This window comes from Nothoprocta perdicaria, unplaced genomic scaffold (assembly GCF_003342845.1).
Source record: "Nothoprocta perdicaria isolate Ctin4 unplaced genomic scaffold, notPer1 scaffold_1, whole genome shotgun sequence".
Classification (NCBI taxonomy): Eukaryota; Metazoa; Chordata; class Aves; order Tinamiformes; family Tinamidae; genus Nothoprocta; species Nothoprocta perdicaria.
In genome coordinates this window covers 6524182-6551315 of record NW_020454093.1, presented here as the reverse complement: position 1 = coordinate 6551315, position 27134 = coordinate 6524182, and the positions used below count along the sequence as shown (strand labels likewise).

At 36.2% G+C, this 27134-nt stretch overlaps 2 protein-coding genes across 3 annotated transcripts; one reads left to right on the top strand and one right to left on the bottom strand.

The window, feature by feature from the left end:
- Positions 1–1578: 1578 nt before the first annotated feature.
- CENPK (centromere protein K) lies at positions 1579–18661 on the bottom strand. Of its 2 annotated transcripts, none has more exons than XM_026036836.1 (10): positions 18648–18661; positions 16395–16529; positions 14876–14932; positions 13828–13900; positions 9031–9077; positions 7530–7612; positions 7321–7419; positions 6964–7099; positions 4852–4905; positions 1579–2002 (listed from the first exon to the last, which is right to left on the bottom strand). In XM_026036836.1, the coding sequence occupies exons 1-10, from the start codon at positions 18648–18650 to the stop codon at positions 1844–1846; spliced, it is 846 nt and encodes a 281-aa protein (XP_025892621.1). In that variant the 5' UTR covers positions 18651–18661; the 3' UTR covers positions 1579–1843. The 2 variants fall into 2 exon arrangements, with proteins under 2 accessions (XP_025892621.1, XP_025892613.1); XM_026036828.1 differs by lacking the exon at positions 18648–18661 and adding an exon at positions 18285–18451.
- A 227-nt stretch (positions 18662–18888) lies between these two features.
- Positions 18889–26977, top strand: PPWD1 (peptidylprolyl isomerase domain and WD repeat containing 1). The gene is made up of 11 exons (XM_026038441.1): positions 18889–18971; positions 19874–19976; positions 20598–20698; positions 21321–21441; positions 21751–22198; positions 22762–22952; positions 23470–23659; positions 24385–24566; positions 25079–25160; positions 25769–25951; positions 26641–26977. The coding sequence occupies exons 2-11, from the start codon at positions 19921–19923 to the stop codon at positions 26782–26784; spliced, it is 1698 nt and encodes a 565-aa protein (XP_025894226.1). The 5' UTR covers positions 18889–18971; positions 19874–19920; the 3' UTR covers positions 26785–26977.
- The last annotated feature ends 157 nt before the right edge of the window (positions 26978–27134 follow it).

The window sequence follows — 27134 nt, the reverse complement described above, 5'->3', positions numbered from 1 at the left end:
GTAATATTCTCTCATGACCCCAACTTCTGCAAATCTGCTTTTTTGAAAGGTTTATGTTTAACCCTTGCACAGCAGCCTACTGCAGTGAATTCCACAACTTAAATTACAGCTTATATAAAGAAGTGATTCCTTTCACATCTTTCCCGACAGTTTACTTGGATGATAGATTTTGTGTTACGAAAAATAATCAATGATTCCTATTCATCATCTTCACAGCACTCTGTTACAGATTGTTTATATGATCTATTTTTTATACAGATACACACACACATATATATATGAAGGCTTTTAAATAAAAAGAAAAAATAGAGAAACAACTTTGTTTTTAACATTTTATCTTCTCCTGCTTACCACTCCCATCATAGAAGCAGATATCCAGGGTCAGTCAAGTATTTGAGCTTTATAATAATAGTAATAAGATAAACACATAGTAGAAAAAGTATTTAAAACAGATGAAGAAAAAAAATCCAAAGGGACAATACCAGAAAGCTAAGCTAGAAAACACTTAGCTACTTGAATAATTAAGTAATAGAACTAGCAGAAAAATGTGTAACTGCATTGATTCAAAAAATATGAGAATGATTTTTTTGCTTAACATTTTTTTTCACCTACTAAAAAACAGAAGGCAATTATGCTAGAACTCACACTGAATTGTTCCCCTCACAAGTATCCTTGCATCATCAGTTAAGCCCTCACATGAAATATTCTGTTGAGCTCTGTCCAGGTAAGCTTTTAATAGCTTATTAGCAGCTTAACCTGTTTTACCCCCCCCTTTTTTTCCCTATGAACTGAAAACAATAACCTTTAGGCGTCTCCCTTAAAACCGAATAAACTGAATATTGGTTAAAGTGAAAACACATGCCTTTGATTAACCAGATATCTCCCAAGGTAACACTCACTGCAGATCTGCAGGACTGGAACTTGCAGCTTCAGTTCCAGGATTAAGCAGAGACTATCGTGTAAAACTAGGCCAGGTGTTACCTGTGCACCTACGGTCTACAGTGATGGCTTCTACACAAAAGCACATTAGGATGGCAGGAAAAGGCCGTGTAGAAGGTAACTATGAGCTGATCTAACACACAAACTATAGAAATCTACAGAACATGAAGTTGTATTACAAACCTTGACAAATCAGGTCTGAAAAGTGAAGGCAGATGCTATTAAGCAATATAACTCAATAAAAAAGGGTCTGTCTTAGGAAACATATGGTTGTAGGTTTCTCCACTATGACTCTGTAGATCTGCATGCCAAACATCTTCAGCCCTTTGCACAGAATAACACATCAACTCTTCTGAATGCTTGCAAAGCCTCTGAAAAACAACATGCTATTGAAGATGGGGTTCTAAACGAAGTTCTCACCGAGGAGTTCTAAATGTCTCCAAAGCCTCATTTGGAGGAATTTTGACTCTGAGCACAACAAAATACTAAATGAAATTGAGATGAGTTAACACATTTAGGAAATGAATAGTCAAGAAAAGTGTCACATGTAAAATACAATCTTTAAAAATCAAAAGGACTGTTAGACTTTATTTTGTCTATTATCTCAATATGCATCTGCAAAATCTGCAATTTTGCAGCTGCATTTAAGCAGTTGAAAAAAATCTTGGCATCACTTGCAAGAAAACTGATAAACAACTGTAGCTATGATGAGCAACTGAAATTGAAAATTGTCTTTTTCATATTTCACATTCTTACCAAATGTATGTTTTTATTCAAAAAAAAAACCAAAAAACTATCCAACATGCAGAGGTTGCTAACATGAAAAAAGTTTCAATAAGCATAAGCACATCTTCACAGCAAGTAAAAGCGCTCATATTTTGCTTTAAAGTACATGAAATTTCCTCTATTGATGAAAGGCTTCTAAGCGAATCCTGTTTGGATCTTCTGGATGTCTCAGTGCAATTCCATATCGTAGAAGCAGCTCAATATAAGGTGGCCAAAACGAGTCACTGATGGTTAAATAGGGTTCATGTGGTGTACTCATTAATTTGTTAATAAGAATCTGGAAGACCAAAAGCATGAGATTTAGAATGTGAACAGAACAGCTCGAGTTTGATCTCCTTTAATAACATTTGCAGGCAGAATTGTAATAAGCAATACAAGAAGAAATATAAGACCACAGGGAAATGCAAGATCTGTTCAAGGGAGAAGTAAAAGGTAGAAAAACTTTCAATCAAGCCCCCCACATATTTTCTGATGTAAAGATTAAAACTAGAATTCTCCCTCTACTCAGACTAAGTTCTTCAACATCTATCAAAAGTTCTGAATGGATTTTAGATAGTGTATCCATGTAAATGCTGGAATCTGAACATAATTTGAACATGAAGGCAATAAATCCTAATTTAGTGTTGAGTCTGTTAATATAGAGTTACAAGTACTAAGAAAGATATCTTCGATATCTCTGCATTTTTCCCTTACTGAAGCTATCTTGAACAACTTTACACCTATGAGAAGCTGAACATGGCTATCACAGTTTACAGGATCACTGCTTCTTCACAATCTTCTGCTTGCCTCCTAAGTGGCAGGTGTGTATGACTTCTTGTTTTGGTATGACAACCATGCTACACCAATTCTCCTTACCTCTCCTTCCTTTCTCAAGTAAATACAGTAAATGGAATTAAAGGTATATATCTGTCTTGTTTTCCTGTTCTTAAAGACCATATTTATGCTCTCATGATATTGATCATGAGAAATACCACAGATATCTACAGATGATAAAATCCTACCCATCTATGATGGTCTCCATTCATCTTGGATACTAAATCTTCCTACTCAGAGCTCCTAAATGTCCCAGCTCTCCCAGTTTCAGCATGTACAAAATATTATGCCTGCCTTCTTATTGCTAAAGAAAAAAAAAATCAAAATCCTCATTCCCAAACTTACTGTTTTTTTCACTCATTTCTACATTCATAAAAGGTTGCCCTTGTGCTGCTCTTTCAAACATTCTGAAGAATTGTTCCAGTTTATTTCTTTTGTGCTCATTCGGTCCAATTCTTAATATTTATTCCAATACATTACTTTGTGGGTTTTTTTTTTTTTTTTTTTTTTTTACATCTGTGTTCCAAAATAGTCTTTACAACTAACAGTTATTTAAATACATTTCTATTCTATACATTGTTTCAAATCTTAAACAATTTCTCTAAATTCACAGTGTCTCAGGAATACTTTTCAAGCTAATTATTGCATTTGTAAATAAAACACAGCCCATTTCTAGAATAAAAGATGGTATAATAAAAAATATGGTTCGCATGAAAAAGGAATACATTGCTCATTGTAGTATCTTACATGAATTTAATGAAGATACCAATATCCCTAAATATAAATGCATACACCCAGCTGGTGAAAGTATATTTATTAAAATGTATGATGCCTGCCTTATTTAAGAAAGGAAACACACAAGAATTAAGTAAACATGGTTAGGAATACATCCAGTGCTTTTAATTTTGGATATGAATTAGATTTAAACAACAGTAAAGCCTAAATCTGTACCTTTAATACAGAAACGAGGTTGTGTTTGTCTCTTTAAGAAACTATTATCTGTATCTAAGAGAACAGTTTTGAAATTTCGCAGGCACTTGAAACTAGAACCAAGATGTTCAACAAAAGAAAAGAAAAGCCATGTAAAACAAAGATAAGGGACATTCATAGTTTAGGCCAAGACAGTTAAAATTAAAAATAAGTCTGAATTTCTGGAACTAGTTTGTTCTTCCAAATGGAAATCAGACTTTATTTGGATATGTTTGTATTTTGGAGGAGATTAATATTATCAGAAAAATATGAAAGGCATTTCTGAAGTATTAAGAAAGCTTTAAAATTTTATTTCTATAGGGAATCAGCTATTTTATATTCTGATCTGTTTTCCAGCTCTGCCTAATTTGGCATTAATAGGCACGCTGAGATTCTTGAGGCATGTAAAATGAATTTGATGATGTAAGTACAGATTCACTGTCTGGACTTTAAACTAAAGCACAACAATGTCATAGTGACCGGATCTTTGCATCTTAACACCAGAATGTTGTTATTCATCAAATTTTCCCCGAGAGGGAAAAAAAAAAAAAAGGAAAAAAAAGAGAAAAAAAAAAAAAAAAGGAAAAAAGAGGGTGTTTTACAAGACTGTCTTACAGACAGATCCTTTCAGATATTTGAAGGATAGGGATAGAAGAGGAAGGGAAAATTTTATTCCAGTGCTACTCTAAGATTTTTTTTAATTGACTTCCTCAGAATTACATTATGCAAATCAAAATTCTAATTTATAACAGGATTAAATATACCCACTAATTCATTTTGGCATTGTTGAAAATTCTGTAGAAATACATTTGTTTATTCTCCTCATATAAAGCAAAAGAATTCCATTTAATTGAAGAGACTGCACATTAAATGGGCCTCCTAAAACCACTGTTATATGACATTTCAGAAATACTTGCACCAAAACAGTACAAAACATAGTCTGAATCTAAACATTTCTTGTTTCTGTTTCCTCTTTTAAACCTTTTTAAAACTTTTAAACCACAGCATTTGTCTCTCCTAATACGAGCCGCTAAGACTCATAGAGCTTTTTTTTTCAGTTATTAACCAAAAAATAGAGAAAAATAGAGTTTACAGAATGTTTATGAAATAAGAGATAATCACTCTCTAACTCAATTTGAAAATTGGTTAGCTAAACTATTGTCAAGATTCTTGTAAAACTTGGATTTTTGTTTGACAGAAATTAATATTAAAGTATGATATAACATTTCTGAATACTTTTTATTAACTATTTTAACTGTAAATCACATATTCTTATTTATATATTGTGGTCAGATGCGAGTACTACAAGATCTCACAAACCTCTATGTAACAAAACCATCTTACCTCTAAAATTTCATGCAGTGTTATCAGTTCTACTGCTGGCTCTTCGGAAGAGTTCTGCCAAGACAACCCCCCATACCACCAGGTTAGAAAAACAAAAATAAACACTCAGGAAGAATCCTAGCAGACAAAGCAAAACAATCACCCCATTGCACAGTATACAGCTGATGAAATTTACTCATATGTTTAGTCGTGGTACAAATATTGTTATAACTTATGTCAGTCATCCATCAGTTCATATCAAGCTTTAAATGCAAAATTAAGGTTTATCTTAATTGAATACAGTACATCTACACAGATCTACATTTAAAAAGTATATGTTTATAAAGTACAATAGAAAACATTCTGTGAATATTATTTAAGAAAATAACAAAGTTTTTCCTCAAACTTAGAGAAAATATTGCAATGAGCTCCAAATTACCCTCATAGATTAAGACTTCTGTTCACTGTGCCTTATTATTTTCTTATGAGTTAAAGTATTTGTTTGTTGCTACTATTCACTTTAAGAAATAGAATCATGGAGTTTAAAAAGTCCTAAATAAAATATCATTTACAGGGATGCATTAGACTTGTTTCCATTTATGGCAAGCAAATCAAGTTATTCTCCTCTAAATTGATGTGAATTCCTTTGGCAACAAGGCCAGAAAACTGCTGTTGCATGGCACATAGATTTTTCTCATTTTTTATCAGTTTTCCCTATCCACTTCACACTCAACAAAATATAAGAGATAATGCAGCTCTGCTGGCTGTTTACTCAGTACTGCCGTTGCATGTTTTGACCCAAGCCCTTAGACATTAACAGATGGGCAGCACCTTTCACAAGCTCTGATTCTGGAACAGACAAGAAAGCAAGACAATAAATAAGAATTCATGAAAGGTCAAGGCCAGCTCCTCCGTTCCACCACAGAAGTTCTGCGTACTCTCAACTTCAGACAGCTACAAGGAGGACACGCGGCTTGCTACAAGGAGATCTCCCTGTACAAATCACAACTGTGCATCCTTGTGTCCTTACCTTGGTATCAGACTGAGGAAGTAGAGACTATGCTAAGAAGCTGCAAGAGCTCCATGAAGCAGGTGTGAAGACACTTTGTAATCTTGGCTACTCTATTTCCCCAACCTAAAATATTATTTCTTAACTAGTTCAGTAGTGGGTTCAGTATTCCTGCTTCAAGGAACTTACATATAAGATAATCCTCACCAAAGAAGTATTTTTGGGCTACGATTGCATATGCAATATAACTTATCTCAGTCACCATCTACAGCAGAGTTTACAAAAGGGACCTAGAGTAGAAGATAGCAGTATAGAAGAGTACAAAGGACCTAGAACTATAAGAGGAACAGTTGTAACAAAAAATAATTAGATTTTTAATGAAGCTCAATCGCAGTATTAAAGAAATTATATTAAGTGGCTGTCTTCAATAATAGGGAATTGGATTCAAGATATCCTTTTAATCCTGTGTTCTTAAGCGTATCTGAAAGCCAAATCAAATCCTACCTTTTCTGTAGCTTTTTGGTAACTATTCCTTTAAATAGTAATGGTGAAAGATTTATTTTTACTGCAGTTAGAATTTATTATGCAAAATACTCCCTGGCTGCCTATTTTCCCTAAAGTTTCAGGATAATTTCTGGCCCAGTTTGCCTGAGCAGGAAACTGATGGTTAACATTTTAAATTACACTCTAATTATAAACACTTGTCCTTATTATTGTTCCAAAAATATTGTTAGACAATTAAAATTTTCTTTGCCAAGGAAAATACGAATCCATTTGACTAGCCCTGGAGAAGGGAGAAAAAAAAAAAAAAAGTGGAACAATTTGGAGTAAAATGCTCACCATTTCTAAATTTGGCACAACTTGTAGTCCAATAAGAAATACAATACCTTGCTATGCATCTTATTGGGTAAAGGATATGTGCATTAAAAAGAAAAATATTCAGCTAGGTACAGCCTCAAATAATATAAACAAACTTGAAAAAAATCAATTAAAAAGGATATACTTTTATTTCAAAATATAACTGAAATTTTCTAGGTCTGTAACTTTAAAAAAAGTACTATATCTATCTACTCTTTCTATAAAAATATAAACATATATTGCTCTTTCCTAAAGAAAGATCTTACCTTTTTCTTTTTTTTAGCACTTCCATCTTCTTCTGGAAGAGGAAAATGCTCTTCTAGGAACTCACCCAAAGCATTCAAGAGTTCTTCCTTATATGTCCTTAGTTTCAGCATTTTATTTTTCAGTTCTTGAAATGCTCTAGTGTTCAATGTAATAGTGAAAATATACCAATAGAACATTAAAGTCAATAAAATAATATTAAAAGTCAGTTAAAAAAAAAAAGTATTTTGTACATTTCAAATATATGTTAGAGTTATCTGATTTATTTTAGCAAACAAGTTTTTAAGATTTTGACTACTTATTTTCTCCTTTCAATATTTAAATTCTTCAACAGGAAAAACCCAATCCTAAATAAATACCTTTTCTCAGAAAACTGTACAACTTGATTTTTCATCTCCTCTTCAATTCCACTAAGAACATCTACTATCTGTAGCTGCTCATCATGCCACTGTTGTTCCCTTTGAAACATGAAAAGTAGGAAATAGAAAAGAGAGTTTCCTGGACAAGCAAAACAATACTTCACAAAAAAATTGTTAAAAGCATTTATAAAACTTAATTATTGTACTACCTTTTCAGATCTTCTCTCAGTTTTTTGTTCTTTGACTGAACTGTTGACAGCACCATTTCAAGATCATTCTTTACTTTCTGCAACTATAAAAAAAAGAAAAATGAACCTATGGTTTACAGATAACTAAGTCACTAGCACTTGTTCTATGTAAGGTCATATCTTTATCTCATATGTGAAGTCAGGTTTAAATAGCAAAAATTATCTGTAATTTCCTCAGAAAATATTGCTATAGAATAACACTGTAATTTAACATTTAGATGTTACTGTCCCCAACTGGTCCTTTAAACAATCTAGCTCATTTTAGCTGAGGTTGACTTGAGGGCACTCACATGGACTGGTCTTCTAAGCTGATGAACCACTGAGGAGAAAAACCTTTAGTACATACAAAAAAAAAAAAAAAAAAACCACAAGAGAAAAAGGCTCTCCAGAATGAAAGATGCTGCAAGGAAAGGCTGACTGCACTCATGAATTAAGTGGCCATCACGACGTATGAAGACAGGCGGAGAGTAAAGAGGGAGAAATACTGAGACTATTGCAGCCAAAAGCTGTCCATAGGGCAAGTGGCCCTCCCTGGGCTGTGCCTATCATCCTAGTAGCTACAGCCCTTCAACAAGCAAGGCACACTCCAATGAGCTGGGGGCTTTGGGAATATTTAGTTCCATTGCTCCTCCTGCTTTATATTTTGCTCAACTAAATAAAAATTCTGAAGATGTTTTACAGAAACAAATGTGTTTTTATACATGCAATATTGGGAAAAAAAATTGGAAACCTTAGCACATTAAGCCACAAAATGGGACAGCAGACCAAATATGCCACCATAGCTCACTCAGATGAAAGAAAGTAGCCAATCACTTCGTTAGCAATGACTTTTAGCACCTGTTTTGTTCCCTAGAGAGCTAGGGCAGAAAGTTGCTAGAAACAAATAAAAAAGCTAAGTGAAGAATGATAATTTTTAAATAGCTCCTAATCTTAATGTTTCTTCCTTTATTGGCCTACATATGACTGTTTCAACACAATTGCCACAAGAATATTTTCAGCTTGGATTACATATCCACGTTCAACTAATACAATGTAATGCTACTGCTAATATGTTCTTGATTTGCCCCTTCTTTCACATCTGAAAGACCTCAACAAAATGTTTGCACACAATTCCCACAGAGATTTAGGATTAAGAATACTGACTGTTCTGTGCAACATATAATGTTACGTTATTTTATATAAAACATGGAATACAATACAGAAAAACTTCTGCTTAAAAAGAATATTCATTACAGCTAGGATACTTCAGTAATTACAATATAATTTCGGAGAAAAAAATACAATGCTTAAAAGAAGCAAGCACAATATTTTAGCAGTATCCTCTAGCAGGAGAAGTAATAGGAAAATGTAACAGTAATAGGAAATGTAACAAAATGTAACAATTGTATATACTTCTTTTTGGCTTCTCCAAAAAATAATTTAAAAAGTTATTATTCATTAGCATAAGACAGATTTGACTTACCTCTTCTTTTCCTAAGGCTACCAGTACATCTGGATTGGTAGAAATTACTGGGGGGGGAAAAAAAATGGTGTTTTTTGCATTGCATAACAGATTTGTTTATATTGAAAAACAAGAATGCTACATGCATTCAGCTCCTAAAAACTAATTTGGTTATCAGAAGCAGTTTAAACATATTTCATGGTGTTGTGTTTATGGCAACTCTACTACCACTATACAGTAAAATAAATAAGATTGAAAATACTGAGCTACAGTTTCTGGGTTATTTTTTGTATGTCAGCTAGCTCAGGTATGTAGCACTGAAATATTAACTGCATCCATTTTTTTAATGGAAAGGATTCTATCAACATTATCACTGGAAGAGGGAAACCAACAAAAACAAGCAAACAAAAAACACTATAAAAACAGGTTCATCAATAATTAGAGAACACTGAGAAGGTTAAGTGCTATTACAACATTTTTTGCTGTAGCCTGATGTAAAGCATTTTTTCATTGCAGACTCATACTATTTCATAGTAATATTAAAACTTACTTGATGAGGAAAATGTGGCTACATTTCTATAGTCCAGATGCCAACATTTTGCAAATGTTTTCAAATCTATTTTTCACAGAATTTCCCAAAAGTGCAGTCTAGTTAGGGTTGGAATGGACCTCTGAAGATGACCTAGTCCAACCAAAATCTGCTTAAAGCATAGTGACCTGGAGTAGGCTGCTGAGGACCTTGTCCAGTCGGATTTTGAGTATCACTCTCTGGTCTGGTCAGTCTCTCCTGGACTCTAACTCTCTGTCTTCCTAACACTTTCCCACCAGGTATTTATGTACTTTGATAAAATCCTCTTCCGAGCTTTCTTCTTTCCAAAGAATTCTCATTTACTAAGTCCTTGCTCATTTGACAGATTCTCCAGTCACTTAATCCTCTTCCTGGCCCTTCGCTGGACTTGCTCCAGCACACGCATGTTCCTCCTGTAGCGGGGAGCCAACGACAGGACACAGCAGTTCAGATGTGTCTCACCAGTGCTATCGCCTCCCTTGACCTGCTGCAGATGCTCTTCCTAACATAGCCCATGGCTGCTGTTGACCTTTTTACTTGAGACTTCCTTTATAACAAAAGTACATTACATATTACAAACATGAAAATGCAGGGTGCTAAAAAGAGAGCTGTTTTGGGGTGTGTCTGTGGGTTACTTGTTGCTAAAAGACAGAGACCAAGTGAACACCCTGGGTTTCAGCACTCCGGTGCTCTCCACTGCTTGAAAACTATTCTAAGAAAAAAAACAGATTCAACCAATTACCATCCTTCCTATTCACAAGAACACCTATACATGAGGAGATGAAAGACACAGTTAGGCTAATATACTATCTCCCCTGGAAAATAGCAGTACTGAAAACAAACAAACAACAAAAAAAAACTGTGCTGTTTAAGCATGTGGTGGTATTTCTGCAGAATGCTTCCGGCAGAACGTAGCTCATGGACTTTTGGAAGAAGTGATTTGCTGAGGACAATAGACTTCAATAGACTCCAATCATTTCTCAACAAATTTTGAAATCGATGTCAATTTTCATAAATGCATGACTTCAGAAAAAGTGAAGCATTTGGATCACTCTCTTAAGAGAATGAAAGCTGCTATAACAGATTTAAATTTTAATATCACGGGGATATTTTTATCCAAGGTTGGGCTTCAAAAATCTAAATTTAACAAAAGCAATTGGTGATGAAAACTTTCCTTTTAACAAAAAGGAAAATCCTTAAACTTCACATTAAGTATTAAATATTTCCGAAAAACAGTAAAAGTACCATTTTTGACAAAGTAATTTTAGAGCAGTTTTAAATTGCTACCAACTTTGAGAAACCTTAAATGAATGGTTTTAATAGGAATAAGTGTTTGTTTGAAGATGAAAAATTGTGAAATTTGAACTCTAAATGTATTGTTACATGTCAGAGTAAAACCTCTTTTAGTTAAAAAAAATTACTATCTCTAATTTTTAACCACAACATTCGAGTGTTCCTAAATCACCTTGTGTTTAAGCACTATGTGAGGTAGTGGTCAGTGCAATTATTAGAACAAGATTTTTTTCATGACATTGATATTCTATATATGCAAGATCAAACTCATTGATAGGCTTTTATTGCAATTAACTAGAACTATTATTAACATATTATAATACAGGTGTCAGGGCAGCCTCTTCAGTGGCTGGATCCCAGGACCAGAGCTGATGCCTTCACTAAGGCTTAAGTCAGTGAAGAGCCAGTGCAAATCATACTGAGACATCACTATGATTTATGGCAGCCACAACTGCAAAGTACACAGGCTGCTGTATCTATTATCATCTGAAGCTTTTGCAGTTATGATTCATTACATTTGCAAATGTAAACAGCAAAAAGCAAATAAATGTCACAAAAAATAGTCTACTGAAACATAGTACAATTACTAGGCAAAATAATACCAGATGTTGAGAATACAAGAACTACTACTCTACATATCTTTATACAGAAAATCCATGTTAAAATAAGAGGAATTTGGCAGAATATTTACATTTTGTGAAGGAAAACAGAAGTTAAAGGGAGACCACAACTGTTGTATAAAGTTTTATTAAAAATGGTTGCTTCCACTTTTTTATTCTGCAAGGTAAAAGTTAAATCCTATTTTTAGTAGCCAAATGCTTGATAAAAAAAAAAAAAAAAAAAAAAAAAAAAAGGTTTTTTAGCTGATCTGGCAGTTCTAGAGCTACATAAATAGTATCAGAAATTGAGAAAGAACAAGAGAGGAAAGTAAAATCTTTGCAAAAATAAATATTATTTGCATTGTGGATTTAAGCCTATTTGCCAAGATTGTGCCCAGTGACATTTAGAACTGCCAAGGTATAACCTCTGAAAACAATGTTTAAAATGGAAATGCTGACAGACCCTCATTTACAAGAATTGTACCGGCCATTACTAAAAACAGAAGCCAAAGTAGCAAGACAGCCTGACATTCATACCCTAAGTAAATTGTATGAAACTAATATTCCTACTATTTCTATTTATGTTCATTCAGACAGTTTTCAGTTAAGTAACTCCTCCTTCAAAATAAACAATAGATAGATAAAAAGCCAAGATGTAAAGTCAACACAGAGAATGTAAGCCCAGCAGTCTCTCCATTTTCATATAACCACTATAATTTTATACAAATTCTTGAAGGCACCTCGTTTTCCTCCCTTCAGAAAAGTAGCCAAAAAAGAGAACTTACAATAAAGGTAAAACTTTGACTGCAAAATGATAAATTGTTCATATCATACTATGCACAGGTCATTTATCCAGCATAAAATTAAGATTTCTAATAATAAATCTTATTACCTGGTAACAAATCAGAATGCTAGAGCCAAGCAATTCAGTAAGCCAATAAAAATGGGTATGCCCCAAGAATATTTTAAGCAAATAGCTTAAAGTTTAAAAGATTACATATTTTAGCAATAAAACGCAACATCTGAAGTTATTTTACCCAGATAAAAACTCTAAGTACTTTTGATTCATCTGAAGCTTTGTAAGTCAGCAGTTTATTTAGAAACAGAAGTCAAACAGTATTTTCAATTTCATACTTTTGGTCAACACACCACTAAGAAGCATTTGAGGCTGACCACTGGCTAACAGAGCATGTGAACCATGAAAGCAGAGATTTATTTGGACAAAGCAGCAATAGCTATTTCTAAGAAAGAAATATTTACATTTTTTTCAACTCCTATTATTTGATTATACGATATGCAGCACATACACAAGTTTTGACAGAAGCTGGAGAAGCAGCTTTAACATTCCTCTGAGAATGCATTCCAATTTGGCCAAGTTAAGAAATACTGGAAATCTCAATTTTCTGCCTATGTCGCATTCCTATCACTTTGGAAATGCCAAAAAGGACAAGATTCTGGAACAAAAACATTCTGCTTGGTCAATGTATGGATACACAGATAATAAACTTATACCAATAAATTTTACCATGTTGAAAGATTCCAAAGGGTCCTTGGCAGTAGACATAAAATTGAATGCTAGAAGAAAACTAATGGTAGTTCATTGTAAACTGATTTAAGAGTTTCCAGATAGAACACCTATGAAAGATCACATTATGTGCATTTCAATTCTGAATGTTTTTATTTCTCAGGATGAAGAAGCCGTCTGAATTCCTGTGTGGTTAAAATATGCTATATCTTTTATAACCTTTTCTTGACTTGGAATCTCTGCACCCCGCTAAAACCAATCTAGACATTTTACTACACTTAGCAGGTTTACCACTAAAGGTTTACTTGAAAGTTTCAGCTAGTACCTCATTAGTAGCACTTGAAAGAAATAAAAGTACACTGGACTCTTAGGAAACAACAGAAAGGCAATATTTTCCAAGGTAATCCTATCCTAAAAAGGAAGTCGCATGGATGGAAAAGAAAAAAAAAAAAATCACAGAAAAGAAAAACCTGAAGAAAAGTAACAGCATAATGCATTTTTTTGTGATTTAGGACAAAAAGATTTTGGAGAATTGCTAACACTTATTTTCCCTTTAGGAATTATGCAGTAATTCGTCCAGAATCATAGGATAATTCACTTTGAGGACTGTGGTGCTGAAAGAACATGGCGTAACAACCAGAAAGGAATATAACCTATTATATAATAGTATTTAATTTTGTTTTAAAGTACTTACTGCACAATAATAAGAGTAAATATTAAATATATGTACAGTCTAAGATGCCTAGATGAAAGACACTTTGTAAATGTAGGGTATACTCATAAATTTTTAGGCTTTAATAAATATTAAAACAGACAAACAAAAGAACACTTACTTTCAGGACTTCTTTTTTGCCATAGATTATACTCTGCTGTTAAAGCTTTCACTCGCATCATTAACAAGGAGAGCTGAATAACAAGAAAAAAAATATCCTTTGAAGTGTGCTGAGTTATATCAGCATTTAATGAGATAGAATGGGATAAAAAAATAATTTATTAGCTTTATATTGCAAAGAGCAAAAGAACAACTAATTCCAATACACCATGTAATCCTTCAAAGAATTTATAAAGACTTATTCATTCTTCTTCCCTCCCCACCACCAAAAAGGGTCTAAATCAGAAGCCTTCACAGCTGATTTTTTTTCTCCTTCATTTCCTCTATAATATCAGGCAAACAGAAGACGAGCTACTAAAAGCAGTGACAATACTTGATATACATGTGCAATTCTGTTAATGATTCAGTCAAACAGGGTAAATCTACTCTATCAGTGTGCTTAAAATGTTTAATTGTTTATATGCTTCATATTCCAGAGTACACATATAAGTTTTATTTTACATGTTCATATTTAGAAATTATACCCAATTACAGAAGAGACAACAGTGTCTTTTTGCATGTTCTCAAAAATTCGAGGGATCTAGGAGTTCAAATTTATGTGGTGAGTGTTGCTCAATTTATTTCTAATTCAAGTATAGTTTTCTAATGATATCTACCAATAGGGACCAGCAGTATAGTCATCTCCAAAAAAGAAGTTTCAGAGTAAAATTATAGATACTTATATACAGTTTCACAAACTACATATATGCTGACTAGGAGTTGTTCCAAATGGCTATTAGAAGTTAGACCCCCCTTTGCTTTGCTCCTGGTGTTAGTTATTTGTCAGGCTTCATGGTTAGACTGCACGTAACCTTTTTGCTGTATGTAAACTCAGCAACTTCTCAGCATTTGCCTGGCAATAACATACTTCTGAATAAACCAAAGCTAATAAGATTAAAGCTGACTGCTTTGAAGACTAAATAAAGATAATTCAATTCACTTCTTTTCAAAACACATCGGTTCCTTACAGAAAAGATTTTGCAGGGAGTAAAAAGAAAACATTGCCTTACCTTGGCATCTGATTCTGGCAGTGTTTCTGTTCCTAGAAGTGTTAGTTTGCTTTGACACTTGGTAGGAAACAAAGAAAACAAAACAGAAAACATGTTTACTATGTCTTCTGTAAGAGAGAGACAAAATGGTTAAAAATTATTTACGAGGTAGGGAGAGAGGGGAAAGAGGAAGGGAGGTGTTGGGAGGAATTAGTTTTGTTCCAAGCAAAGTAATATTTTGAAATTATACTATAGTGAAAAGATGGAACCTGTTGAAAAGTACAAAAGCAGCAGCTAACAAGAATGGAAGTATGATTTCAGGGGGAAGAAAAAAAAAGAAAAAAGCAACTTACAGGGGAAAGATTTACAAAAAGACAGACACCGAACTTGGAAGGAAACTTGGAAAAAAAAATTTTTTAATGTATGCACCTGTGTGCATACACAGGCACATGCAAAGGCATGTTTAGTGCATATGCAATATAAATAAGGTTATATGATACATTATAAAATATATATATATACACACTTAACAAATAGGAATATATATTCCTTATTTTTACATGTATACATATGGATGTGTGCACTCTATGCTATATTTCCTGCTACAATGTTAGAATATATGTAGCACAAACTTCTTAATAACACTTCTAATTGTTCAGATTACCTGAACCTAAGATCAACATCTTAGCTGTTTTTGAAATATATATATATATATATATATATAAAAAGTATTTCAGGCCTTCAATCTCTGTAATGCTTTGCTTTAATCTGCTTTAAGTTTTGACATATTTTTAATTTTTATTTCTTATATTTTTAATGCCTTGTATCTACAATACAGAATTCAAGCAAGTGTAGTGCAAAACACAACATAAACTGTAGCAAGTAAGGTTCTCAAAGCATAATTTAGAACATGTGTTTTCATCAGATTCAGAGTAATCTCATGAATGCATACTATTCTCTCACAGCTAATCTTCCCAAGGATTTTGCTTTACTTAAAAAAAATAAATAAAAAAGAACTTTCTCCAGTTATTACAAGCACACTGGACCACATGTCAAGTGATACCTTTACCCTTGAGGGCCCAACTGTTGGTTTGTATGAGAGCATGCAAACACCCTTTCCAGCCTCTTCCTTTTCCCATTCTTCTCCTCTGTCTCTTATTTGTTTAAGGTCACAAGTATTTGTGACCTTAAACAGCAGTTGTCTTCCACTTCGTATAAGGCTAAAGAGAGTAAAAGTAGCACAGCACTAACAACAGTTGCTTATATTTTCTGTAGTTTTGGTACATGCTCTCTGTTAACTTAAGATCCAATGAAATCGTAATACCAGCATACTGTAAATAAAGACTGACATTGCAAGGCTGCCAATATTTATGTCCCGGGCCTTTGAAGGCTTTTTTTCCTTTGTTACTGTGGGGCGTAAGGATTTGGGGGAATGGAGGCCAGGGACAAGTATGATGAGGAAGCCGGGAATAGGGGGAGATGAAACACACAATATGGAGAAAAATCTACAACTCTAGTCTACTACTCGTAATTGCCATACCTCTTCCATCTGCTTCCAAATACTCTCACATTCATCCAAGAGTTCTTCTTTGGCATCTACCCGAGACATTGATTCATTGACAATTTCTGCAGGTGAAGGCTGGTGGTCTGGCATCTGTTCTGGTAATTTTTCAGCCTATTATCAAACAAATAGAACTTTTACCACAAAAATTTACAATACTTATAAACAAAATACTGAATCGTATCTACTATTTTAAGGCAAATATCAAACAGACCCTTTGAATCCGTGAAGTTTTTAATTAATTCTTCTGTAATTCTAGGCAGCACCCAATCATCCAGTAAAATCATCTAATTAGTAAAATCATCTACCCCTATTACTTAAGTCAAATTTGATTTTTTTTTCTTCACCTGAATCACAGTCTTATGTTTAAGACTGCTATGGATGATCTGCATTTGTATGTTTTGTTGTTGTTGTTGTTTTCCAATAACTTTCTTAAAGAAACCATGAAGTAGTAGTACACATCTACAAAAATATTCTTCTTCTATATACCTGCAAAGCTCTTCTGCTTAGTTACTTTTCTATACTTTCATACATTTCTATACTTTATGACTAATAAATGTTAAAAGATCTTAAATTCAACCACATGGGAGGTTAATAAGAGAAAACAAAAACAAGCAAAAAGAAAACAAGAGAACCTGAATCATACGCAGCTGTTAAATGAAGATGGGCACCAGTTTGGAGAGCCAAGTGGAAAAAAAAATCACAAATAAAATTTAAAAGTTTGAGTAGCTGTTGGGTCAAGGAAAAATACATTTAGAAAAAAAATAGCAACTAACAGGAAAAAGGGCCAAAAGGCCACCTTTAAAAGGAAAAAAATTAAAGGTAAAGCAATCAATGGGAATTTCCTAAATATAAGAGATTCACAAAGCCTTTAGGAATACTTAAACGTATCATCAAAACTCTCAAATAGCTTGAGATAAAAAGAAGATAAAGATCTAATGACAACTTTGCCATCTTGATGATGCAGAAATCCCAAGTCAACTGTTTGTTCTTTCTCAAAACAACACTAACAAAAAAAAAGTCTAGAAAGATATACGAACAAATACATACAAAAAAAGAAATACTTCTTGGAGTTCAAGTATGATGCTGCAGAGTGGCTAACAAAAAATAGTAATGTATCTTAGGAAATAATCCAGGGAATTGAGAGGTAGCAATAATTTTAATAAGTTTTCCTGGCAAATTTGTTGCATCAATAATTAAAAACAGAACACTAAAAAAAAAATTCTGGATGCCATGATCTGATAAGGTCTGACGAGAACAGTTTTTGCAAAGGAAAACCCATTATCTTCCTAGGAGCTTTGGAACGCCTCCACGCCGTGAAAAGAGAACCAGCTCACGTAATTTATCAGGACTCGGACATGCCTCCAGCAAAGCCCCCCACAGCAGGCTAACAAAAGCCAGGCACGCTTGGGATAAGACGTGAAGTTGTGTTTCAGAGCGAAAATGGGCGCGGGGGGCCAGCGGGCGCGGGGTGACAGGGCGGCTGTCACCCTGGCAGGAGGCCCGGGGGGCCCTGGCTCGGGCCGGCCTTGGTGGCTCTGCGGCTCAGTGGGGCCCAGGCGGCTGAGCCGGAGACACGGGAACGTCCAAGACGGGCAGAGCTCCTGCTCCCTTGGGGCAGAGCTCCTGCTCCCTTCCGCCCTCCGATGCCGTTTCTTTCACCTCACGAAAGCCCCAGACAGGAAAGCCCCCTATTAGAAACCAAGCTGCAACGCACACCCGCACGTGTACACCCGTGTGTACAACCCTTCCTGCTCCCTCCTCGGGGTACACAAGGGGGTATTTACCCTTCCCCACCCTAATTTCTCCTCATATCATTTTTTTTCATAACAGAAAAAGACGTTTTGTTTCACACTTTCAATCTCTCACCTTTACCCCGTGAGTAAGGGGCACCTGCATAACAATGTGTGTCAGTGACAATTAATTAATCTGCCAGAGCCGTAAGAGACCGCGCAAGAGAGACCTCTAACCGAGGGAAGTGGCAAGCTATGTTTAAGTTAGGTTCAAACTCAGCGCAGAACACGGCGGGAACCCAGAGACAAGAAAGGAGAGCAGGGCGGGCCTGAGAAGAGAAACGCTGGGGAAGAACAAAAGGCGAAGGGGAGGGCAGGGTGCGGAGGAGAGGGACGGGACGGGACGGGACGGGACGGGACGGGACGGGACGGGCCCTAATGGCGGCCCGGGCTCCCGCGGGGGCTCTCGGGGCGCTTCTCCCCCCGCCCCCGCCGTTACCATGGCAGCCCCGCGGCGCTCCGCTGCCCGGCGCGGCGGCGTCCAAGTCTGCGCGCGCTGCGCGCTCACTGGCTGCGCCGCGCCGCCGCCGGGGTGGCGTCACTGCCGGGCGCCGCGCAGGGGGGCGTCGCGGTGAAGTGACGCGCGGCAGCATGGAGGCGGCGGAGCCGGAGCGCAAGAGGAAGCAGCGCGATGGTGCGGGAGCGGGCGGAGGCGGCGAGGCCGAGACCGGGCCCGAGGCGGCGGCCGAGGCCGAAGGGGAGGACGAGGAGCGCTGGGTCGGGCCCCTGCCCGCGGAGGCAGCGCAGGCCAAGAAGCGGAGAGGTAAGGAGGCGGCGCAGGGCCCTGGGCCGCCCCTGCGGGCTGCGCCGCCGCCGAGTGGGGCCGGCCTGGCTGCGGGAGCCCCCGGGCCGTGTTTGACACGTAACGAGCCTGGGATGGGTCGGACAAGCGCGTCCCGAACCTGGCACCACTCCGGGTTAAGAAATACAACAGGGCAAAGGGGCAGGTGCCAGTGCTTGTAGTTGGGTTGTAACTCCAGAGTGGGGCTGTGGATCTCATAACGATGACCCAGTTCGGGCTGAGGGGGAGAGGAAAAGAAATGTTGATGATGCCCTTTCTCCCAGGACCTGAACAGTCCATAGGATGACATGTCAGTGTATGTATAGTGGGAAGTTGAGCCGTGAGGTAGTAGGTGATCTGGGTAAAAGTGCCGTTAAAGTACCATTAAAAACATCCTCTGACAAGAGGGACATAATGTTTCCAGATTATTTCATGAAAGATTAGCTTTAAATAATAGTGAACATAAAAATTTCCCAGGTCAAATGATCTGTGCCTTCTAGTAGCTTTATTAAGGAAGGAGTGGTACCCATAATAATCATAGAATCATAGAATGCCGAAGGTTGGAAGGGACCTCAGAGGTCATCGAGTCCAACCCCCCTGCTCACAAGCTTTACATATTCATATTTTTAAGATGCTTTTTGCACATTCAGGAAGCCAAGACAAGGGTTGCTTTAGAAGGGGGTCTCTTTGCAGAAAGCAGAGTCTGGATGGCTTTGTCTGCCATAAGCCTAGAGCATCATCCACCTGAGCATCAAACCACATGGGAATCCCCTGTGTTATGTTAGGACAGAATTCTAGTGCTGATTCCAGGGCAATGGATAAAGGAAGCTAGGTGTATCTTTATGAACACAAAATTTTCTGATTTTTCTTTTTGTTCTGTTCAGTCCTTGAATTTGAACATGTCTATCTTGAAAATCTTCCAAGTGCTTCAATGTATGAACGCAGTTACATGCACAGAGATGTCATAACCCACGTAGCATGTACTAAGTAAGTCTCTTGTTTTTCACAGTATATTATTGTCAGTAATATGCTCTTGTGTATGAGGGGAAGTTGAAGAAGTGCAATAATAGAAAGTTATTGTGTTCTGAGGTGGCATTTTAAGGTTTTGAAAACTAAATATAAAAGAAAGGGCTTACCAAGAAGATGACTAGATGGACTAAAATGTGTTTTGAAAATCCTTATTGCCATTATGTACAGAAATAAAGAAATTGGCTATGCAAATAATAAACTGTGATTCAGCAGAACTGCACCAATTGAAGAAATAGCTTTTCTTTTCTCATACCTTTAAGAGATATATTTTTGGTAAACTACTGTCAAACCAAACCTAGAGAGTAGCAGATCAATACTAAAATATTTAGATATATTAAAATTAATATTTCTTAAATTCAAGCTATTTATCTTTTATGGATTAGGTGAGAGTTATTAACATTAAAATATGTTTGCTTTTTCAGAACTGAGAGTGCCTATTTAGACAACTGTCAGAGTAATTAGTTTTAAGTTCCTTTTCTTCACAGTGTTAATTGTACTATCTTAATCCAAATTACTGCCCAACAGTAGTGTGGAAGTGCATTATATGTGAATTTATTTTTTTTTCTTTTGCATTTGCAGGACAGATTTTATCATAACAGCCAGTCATGACGGGCATGTAAAGTTCTGGAAAAAAATAGAAGAAGGGATCGAGTTTGTTAAGCATTTTCGTAGCCATCTAGGTGAGAAATTACCTTTTCATTTATAAAGGAATGCTTCCCCCCCTAGTGTTTTGAACAGGCTGCACAGTGCAAATCCAAACCAAGAGGAGTTCAAGGATGTACTTGTTGCTGTCAGGGATGAAGTGATATACATCTGGGTTCCTTCCTTCCTTCCTCTTTCCTGTTCCATCCTGCTCCAAACTGCAAAAGGGATGGGGTGGGAACAAAACTTGATGAGTCTCTTTGTCTGGATCCCCTACATGCTTTGCATTGCTTTTTGTCCTACTTCTCGGAGAATGTCTAGCACACAGGGAGAGTTTCTTTTTAAAAATGAGCGAACAGGATAAATAAAGAAGATTAATTCAAGAAAGAAGATTAACACAACTTTACTTATCTGCTTCCAAATTCCAAATAATGATAGAATACAAAGTGTGTGTATGTGTTGGGGTTTTTGTTTGTTTGGTTGGGTTTTTTTTTAAGGTAGGTCTTAGAATTTTAAAAATGGTAAAGAGACATCTGAGAAACATCTGTAGGCTTCTGTATATTTTTAATTAATGTCTCTGTCTTCCTTTTCTGTGGGATATTGAAAAGAAGGATGTTTGTTTCCAGTGTCTTAATAGTATATACTAACTTTTTCTTACAGGAGTTATTGAGAGTATTGCTGTTAGCTCAGAGGGGGCTTTATTCTGTTCAGTTGGAGATGACAAAGCAATGAAGGTGTTTGATGTGATCAACTTTGATATGATCAACATGCTGAAGCTTGGGTAAGTGACTTGGTTCTTGGAAAAAAAACTGTAGAGATTATAAAATGTTTGGGGTTATTTTGCATAAGAGATAAGAAATTATATTTTTAAATAAAGTTTATTTTCTGGTCAGATTTTGCTAAGTTGCCTTATTCAAAATACCTCTACTGGTTTGGAGATTGCCTGGTTTAACAGAGAAAACAGAGAAATATAGGATGTTTAACCCGTTTTAAGAGCAGTAAATGCTTATGCCTTTCTTCTGGGACAAATAGCTCCATAGATGTACTTCTTACTTCTCTGTACACTTTTTCCTTCCACCTTTTGTTGCAGCTACAGCCCTGGCCAATGTGAATGGGTATATTGCCCTGGAGATGCCATCTCTTCTGTTGCCACATCTGAGAAGAGCACAGGAAAAATATTCATATATGATGGACGAGGAAATAATCAGCCACTTCATGTTTTTGATAAACTCCATTCATCCTCTCTTACTCAGATACGGTTGAACCCTGTCTACAAAGTAGTGGTGTCTTCTGACAAATCTGGAATGATTGAGTATTGGACTGGTACTCCTCATGAATATAAATTTCCCAAGAATGTGAACTGGGAGTATAAAACGGACACTGATTTATATGAATTTGCTAAATGCAAGGCTTACCCATCCAGTATAAGTTTTTCACCTGATGGCAAGAAAATGGCCACTCTTGGGTCTGACAGAAAAGTTAGAATTTTCCGGTTCTTGACAGGGAAACTCATGAGAGTCTTTGACGAATCTCTGAGTGTGAGTTCAGTCTTGCTTCTCTTTTTGGGGGGATTTTTATCTGTTTATTTGAATTTACTTACCAACACATTCACATACATTATCATCTGTTCTGAAAATTAAGCTTAATTGCTATGTTTTTCTTCTAGAAAGGTTTTCCTGTCCTCTTCCTTTGTGTTTACATTGTTCTGATCAAAAACTAATTCGTAATAATTTAGATTAGCTGTATTGCAAAACTGAGTTCTTGATTTTATTTTTAATTTATATTTTGTATTGATAGGCTTCTCTTCATTAAATAAAATCATAATAATGTATACATACATTTGTGATCTTTGAATAATTTTATTAGATAGCTATGTAGTCTGAGGTCTAAGTACTGCAATATGCCTACTATGTGACATACAATTAACCCCCCAACCCCTCCCCTTTTTTTTGTATTTTAAATCTTCAGGTCATTTTAACATCTGATTAGTCTTGTTTGAATTCTGTATTTCCTAAGTATGTGTATAGGTTCTTTGTTGGCTCCAAAGTTTAAAGTATGTTCGTATTGTAAGTATATATATATATTGTTTGTTTGTATGTAGATGTTTACTGAACTTCAGCAGATGAGACAGCAATTACCAGACATGGAGTTTGGGCGCCGCATGGCTGTTGAGCGTGAGCTGGAGAAAGTGGATGCAGTAAGATTGATTAACATAGTTTTTGATGAAACTGGACACTTCGTTCTCTATGGAACAATGTTGGGCATTAAGGTCATAAATGTAGAGACTAACAGGTAAGTTCCAGTGAGACATTTAGAAATGCATGTTTGTTTCAAAGTCTGTATTCATTCCAATTTCTAATATGTTTAAAACTTGGACATTTGCTATGAATGTGGATGTTCCTTCCTCCCCCCATTTTTTTTCTCATTTTCAGAGCCTTAAATTAGACTGCAAATAAGATATTTCACATTTATTAAAGAGATGGTTTAAAATAAAGACAGGAGAAATATGTAAAGGGCTTTGATACTAAAAATACATAACCAATTAATTCCTAGCTAACTAGATAGGTTAAGATTATGGGCATGTGGATCAATGGAGTGTTTTTACAGGGAAAGGAGATTGACTAGTACATGACGCAGCAAGTTCAAATAGAGAAGCACTGTAAATGATCTGTAGAAAAAAGAAAATAGTAAAAATCCTTTTAAGAAGGCTTTAGAAAACTGTATTCAAATTCTTGCAGTCAGAGAGGAGACTGTGGCTGGGTTACAAACAAGTAGTTGTTGTTACACCTTGTGACATCTTGTACTTTAGGTGTATTCGTATCTTGGGCAAACAAGAAAACATCAGGGTGATGCAACTAGCTCTGTTCCAAGGAGTAGCAAAGAAGCACCGTGCTGCAATCACTATAGAGATGAAGGCGTCTGACAACCCTGTTCTCCAGAACATCCAGCCAGATCCAACAGTCATCTGCACAGCTTTTAAAAAAAACAGGTTTTATATGGTGTGTGTGTGTGTAGTTTTTGTTCAAATAAGTCCATTCTTGTATGGATGCTTTCTCATAGTGTATTGCTTTGTAGTTTTTCCCTTGTGCCTTTGCAGTGCTTTTTGTATTGAACATTTGCAAATGTAACTTTTTCAGAGGCATCTCCTTAAATTACAGCTATATGCTAGAATTTTTAGTTTGAAATAACTAAAAATTGACTCTTTAGTCTCTAATTTTGCTTTTACTATTTTGCTCAAGCCTTTTTTTTTTTTTTTTTTGATGCCTTTGGTTGTCTAAATTATAGCTCTTTGAGAAGAGCAGAGGCTTTTGGTGTGGTTTAAGAATCTAACATAGGAACATTTAAAAATCCTGACCTGATCTCACACCAATTAAAGCCAGTTATTCACGAATAATTTGGGCAATGACGCCCAAAGCCCTGCTAGTTCACTTTGGACATAATGGAACACATTGATATGCTCCACCCCTTTCTAAAACACAGGCCTGAACTAGAAGATTCTGAAATATTAGAAAAAGTGAGTTGGATTTACAAATCATTGTGTTGGAATTTGTGACTCTGGAATGCTGATCATGCACTTAATTCAAGGATCTGTGGATTCTGTCTACATTTCAAATCTATTTGAGCATTTAGCAGGCTGAATAATCATCACACTGATGTCTTAGGGGCAGAGCTCTGTGTAAGATAAAGAAAACGAACAGTAACATTCTGGGTTTTTGTTCTTCAGTTTACTAAACGTGAACCAGAAGATACTAAGAGTGCAGATTCTGACAGAGATGTGTTTAATGAGAAACCTTCTAAAGAAGAGGTCATGGCAGCCACTCAGGCAGAAGGTCCCAAGAGAGTTTCGGACAGTGCCATTATCCACACAAGCATGGGAGACATTCACACCAAGCTTTTTCCTGTCGAGTATGTCTTTGTTACTCTGTTTCTTCTTTACCTCCCTGTTCCCCAGTATTGGTATCAAAGAGATACATGCCAAGCTAGGAATGGCTCTCTTTCCCCTCTTTTTCTCTGGCCTTGTTTCCTCAGTTTCTTAACAGAGCAGGCTACCCGAGTATGACAAGTAGAAGTAAATTAGAGTAAAAAGTGGTCTAAGCAACAGTGAGCGGGCACTAATTCACAATGTATTTCCTGAGTTGCCCATCATTTGCTTATTTTTTTTTTTCTCTTTACTTTGGATTGAATTATTTCAACTGTATTTGAAGGAGGTCTGCAGGCTGAAAGACAGTTACGTGCCCCTAAAGGTTATGGTGACAACTGGAGGGTGGGTAGAAAAGAGATTAGGGTAGTGCCCTGCTAAACGACTCAGTACAACAGGGTCTCAGTCTCCACTGAAATCTTTAGAGGCTTGCCCCAATACAATACTTACTGTATTAATGTACTTATTGTAGCCTGTATTTTCTATTGCATGATTGTAGGTGCCCCAAAACAGTGGAAAATTTCTGTGTGCACAGCAGAAATGGTTATTACAATGGACACATATTTCACCGTATTATCAAGGTAAATTGTAAAAAGTTAATTTTTTGTTGGTTTATGTAATGTTGCTAGAACTGACCCACAAGTTACACTTTCATTTCCCTTTTGTACAGAGGATTTTTGAAATAGTTGTATAATTCCCTGCAACTTCTGAACAATTTTGTAGTCTGAAGAGCTCTATCACTTAGTAAAGTTGCTTAATAGTTGTCCTGCAACTGACAGCGTAGGAAAAAATCTGAAGCTTGAGGGAAAGATCAGTTTGGTAATCCTCCTTTCATGAGCATTTTACACCTTTCTCATCAGAAAGGACATTCCCTGTAAGGATACTTATTTTTGCAGCAACAGAGTCAAGTTGCTACAATTCAGGTGTTTGCTCAAGATGGAGCTATTCAGGTTTCTGTGACTCACTAGCAGAGATTACTGAGTAATCTCATTTTTGATGACTATCAGATTCCCCTTTAAAGAGATTCTCATGGCTCTGTGCCTTATTTGCTTCTTTTGCACTTGTGTTTTGTTGATGAACATGAAGCAGTTTTGCAGTTGTGGAGCACCTTGTAGAATTTAAATGTCACCACAGTCTTTTGCTCAGTTATTCTAAGGATGATGCGGTAACATACTCAATTTCTGTGCAGGGCTTCATGATTCAGACGGGTGACCCCACAGGGACAGGAATGGGAGGTGAAAGTATTTGGGGAGGAGAATTTGAAGATGAGTTTCATTCAACTTTACGACACGACCGGCCTTATACACTCAGTATGGCTAATGCAGGACCAAATACTAATGGATCTCAGTTTTTTATAACAGTGGTGCCCACGGTAAGTAATATTAAAGCTTAACTGAAGGCCAGACAGGTCAACTGTATATTAAAAATAATTCTAATGATGAAAACTACTGTCCAAATACTTATTTCCAAAATAGCATAAGTGCTGCATGTGGAAATGTAGGCTGCACTGACTCTACTGAAGCACCTGCAAAAGGTGCTTTTGTCAGCCGTGATCATAAGAGGCCTTTTGAAAAGGTGTGGGTCATCAAATTCTAGAGAAGGCTGACACTTCTACAGTTTCATATTTTTGGAATATGTAACAGACTGGTTTAAACTGGAGTAAATCTTGGCTATTGCTAAGATTGTTCCATGGTTGTGGACATGCTGCATCAAATAGAAGCATTGAAACAGCACTTAATCACAGAACTGTTATAATAAATTTCACAGCTTACACAAACTTAAGCTGTGAAATGCTACTGCATTGCTAGAACTTGTCCTCTGTAGTACTTGAAACTCATCCTCTAAAAGATTTCTTACATATTGGTGAAGATGCATAAGCTGCACCCTTTTGTTTGCTTTTAACTGTTAAAAGAGCAGTTTGCACACCATAGATAACTGTGATTTAATAGCCTGCATAGGTAAAAGATACCTAGATACTTTTACTCTAGCTCAGTTTCTTTTTCACTTGTATTGAGTGTATGCCTTTGTTTTAATGACTTTTCTCTTCCCACGCTTCTACAGCCTTGGCTAGACAACAAGCACAGTGTGTTTGGACGGGTGACTAAGGGAATGGAAGTTGTTCAGAGAATCTCAAATGTCAAAGTAAATCCCAAAACCGACAAACCCTATGAGGACATCAGCATCATCAACATCACGGTGAAGTGAGACAGAAGTTGAAGGTTCCAATTTAAGCAAAACAGCAGCACCCAAAAGGACCCAGGGAAAAAAGAAAAAAAATAAGTTTGTGGCTGTAAGAAACCCATGGCATCCACTTCACTACTGTTTAGGTACCTGAAACACCACAAGCCTGTATTTTTAATAATTTTGTACTTTAAAGTAAAGTCAAATGCATGTTTCTTACACAGTCTACTGTTGTTCTTGGATGTTTTCTAAGCAAGATTGAAGATAGGAACCCATACCATGTTCCCTGAGAGTAGTTTTAATCAGTATGTAGCTGGTATCTTAACACCCTTTGTATTTCTTAGGTTTCATGTTTAATCCTTTTCCCATTAATG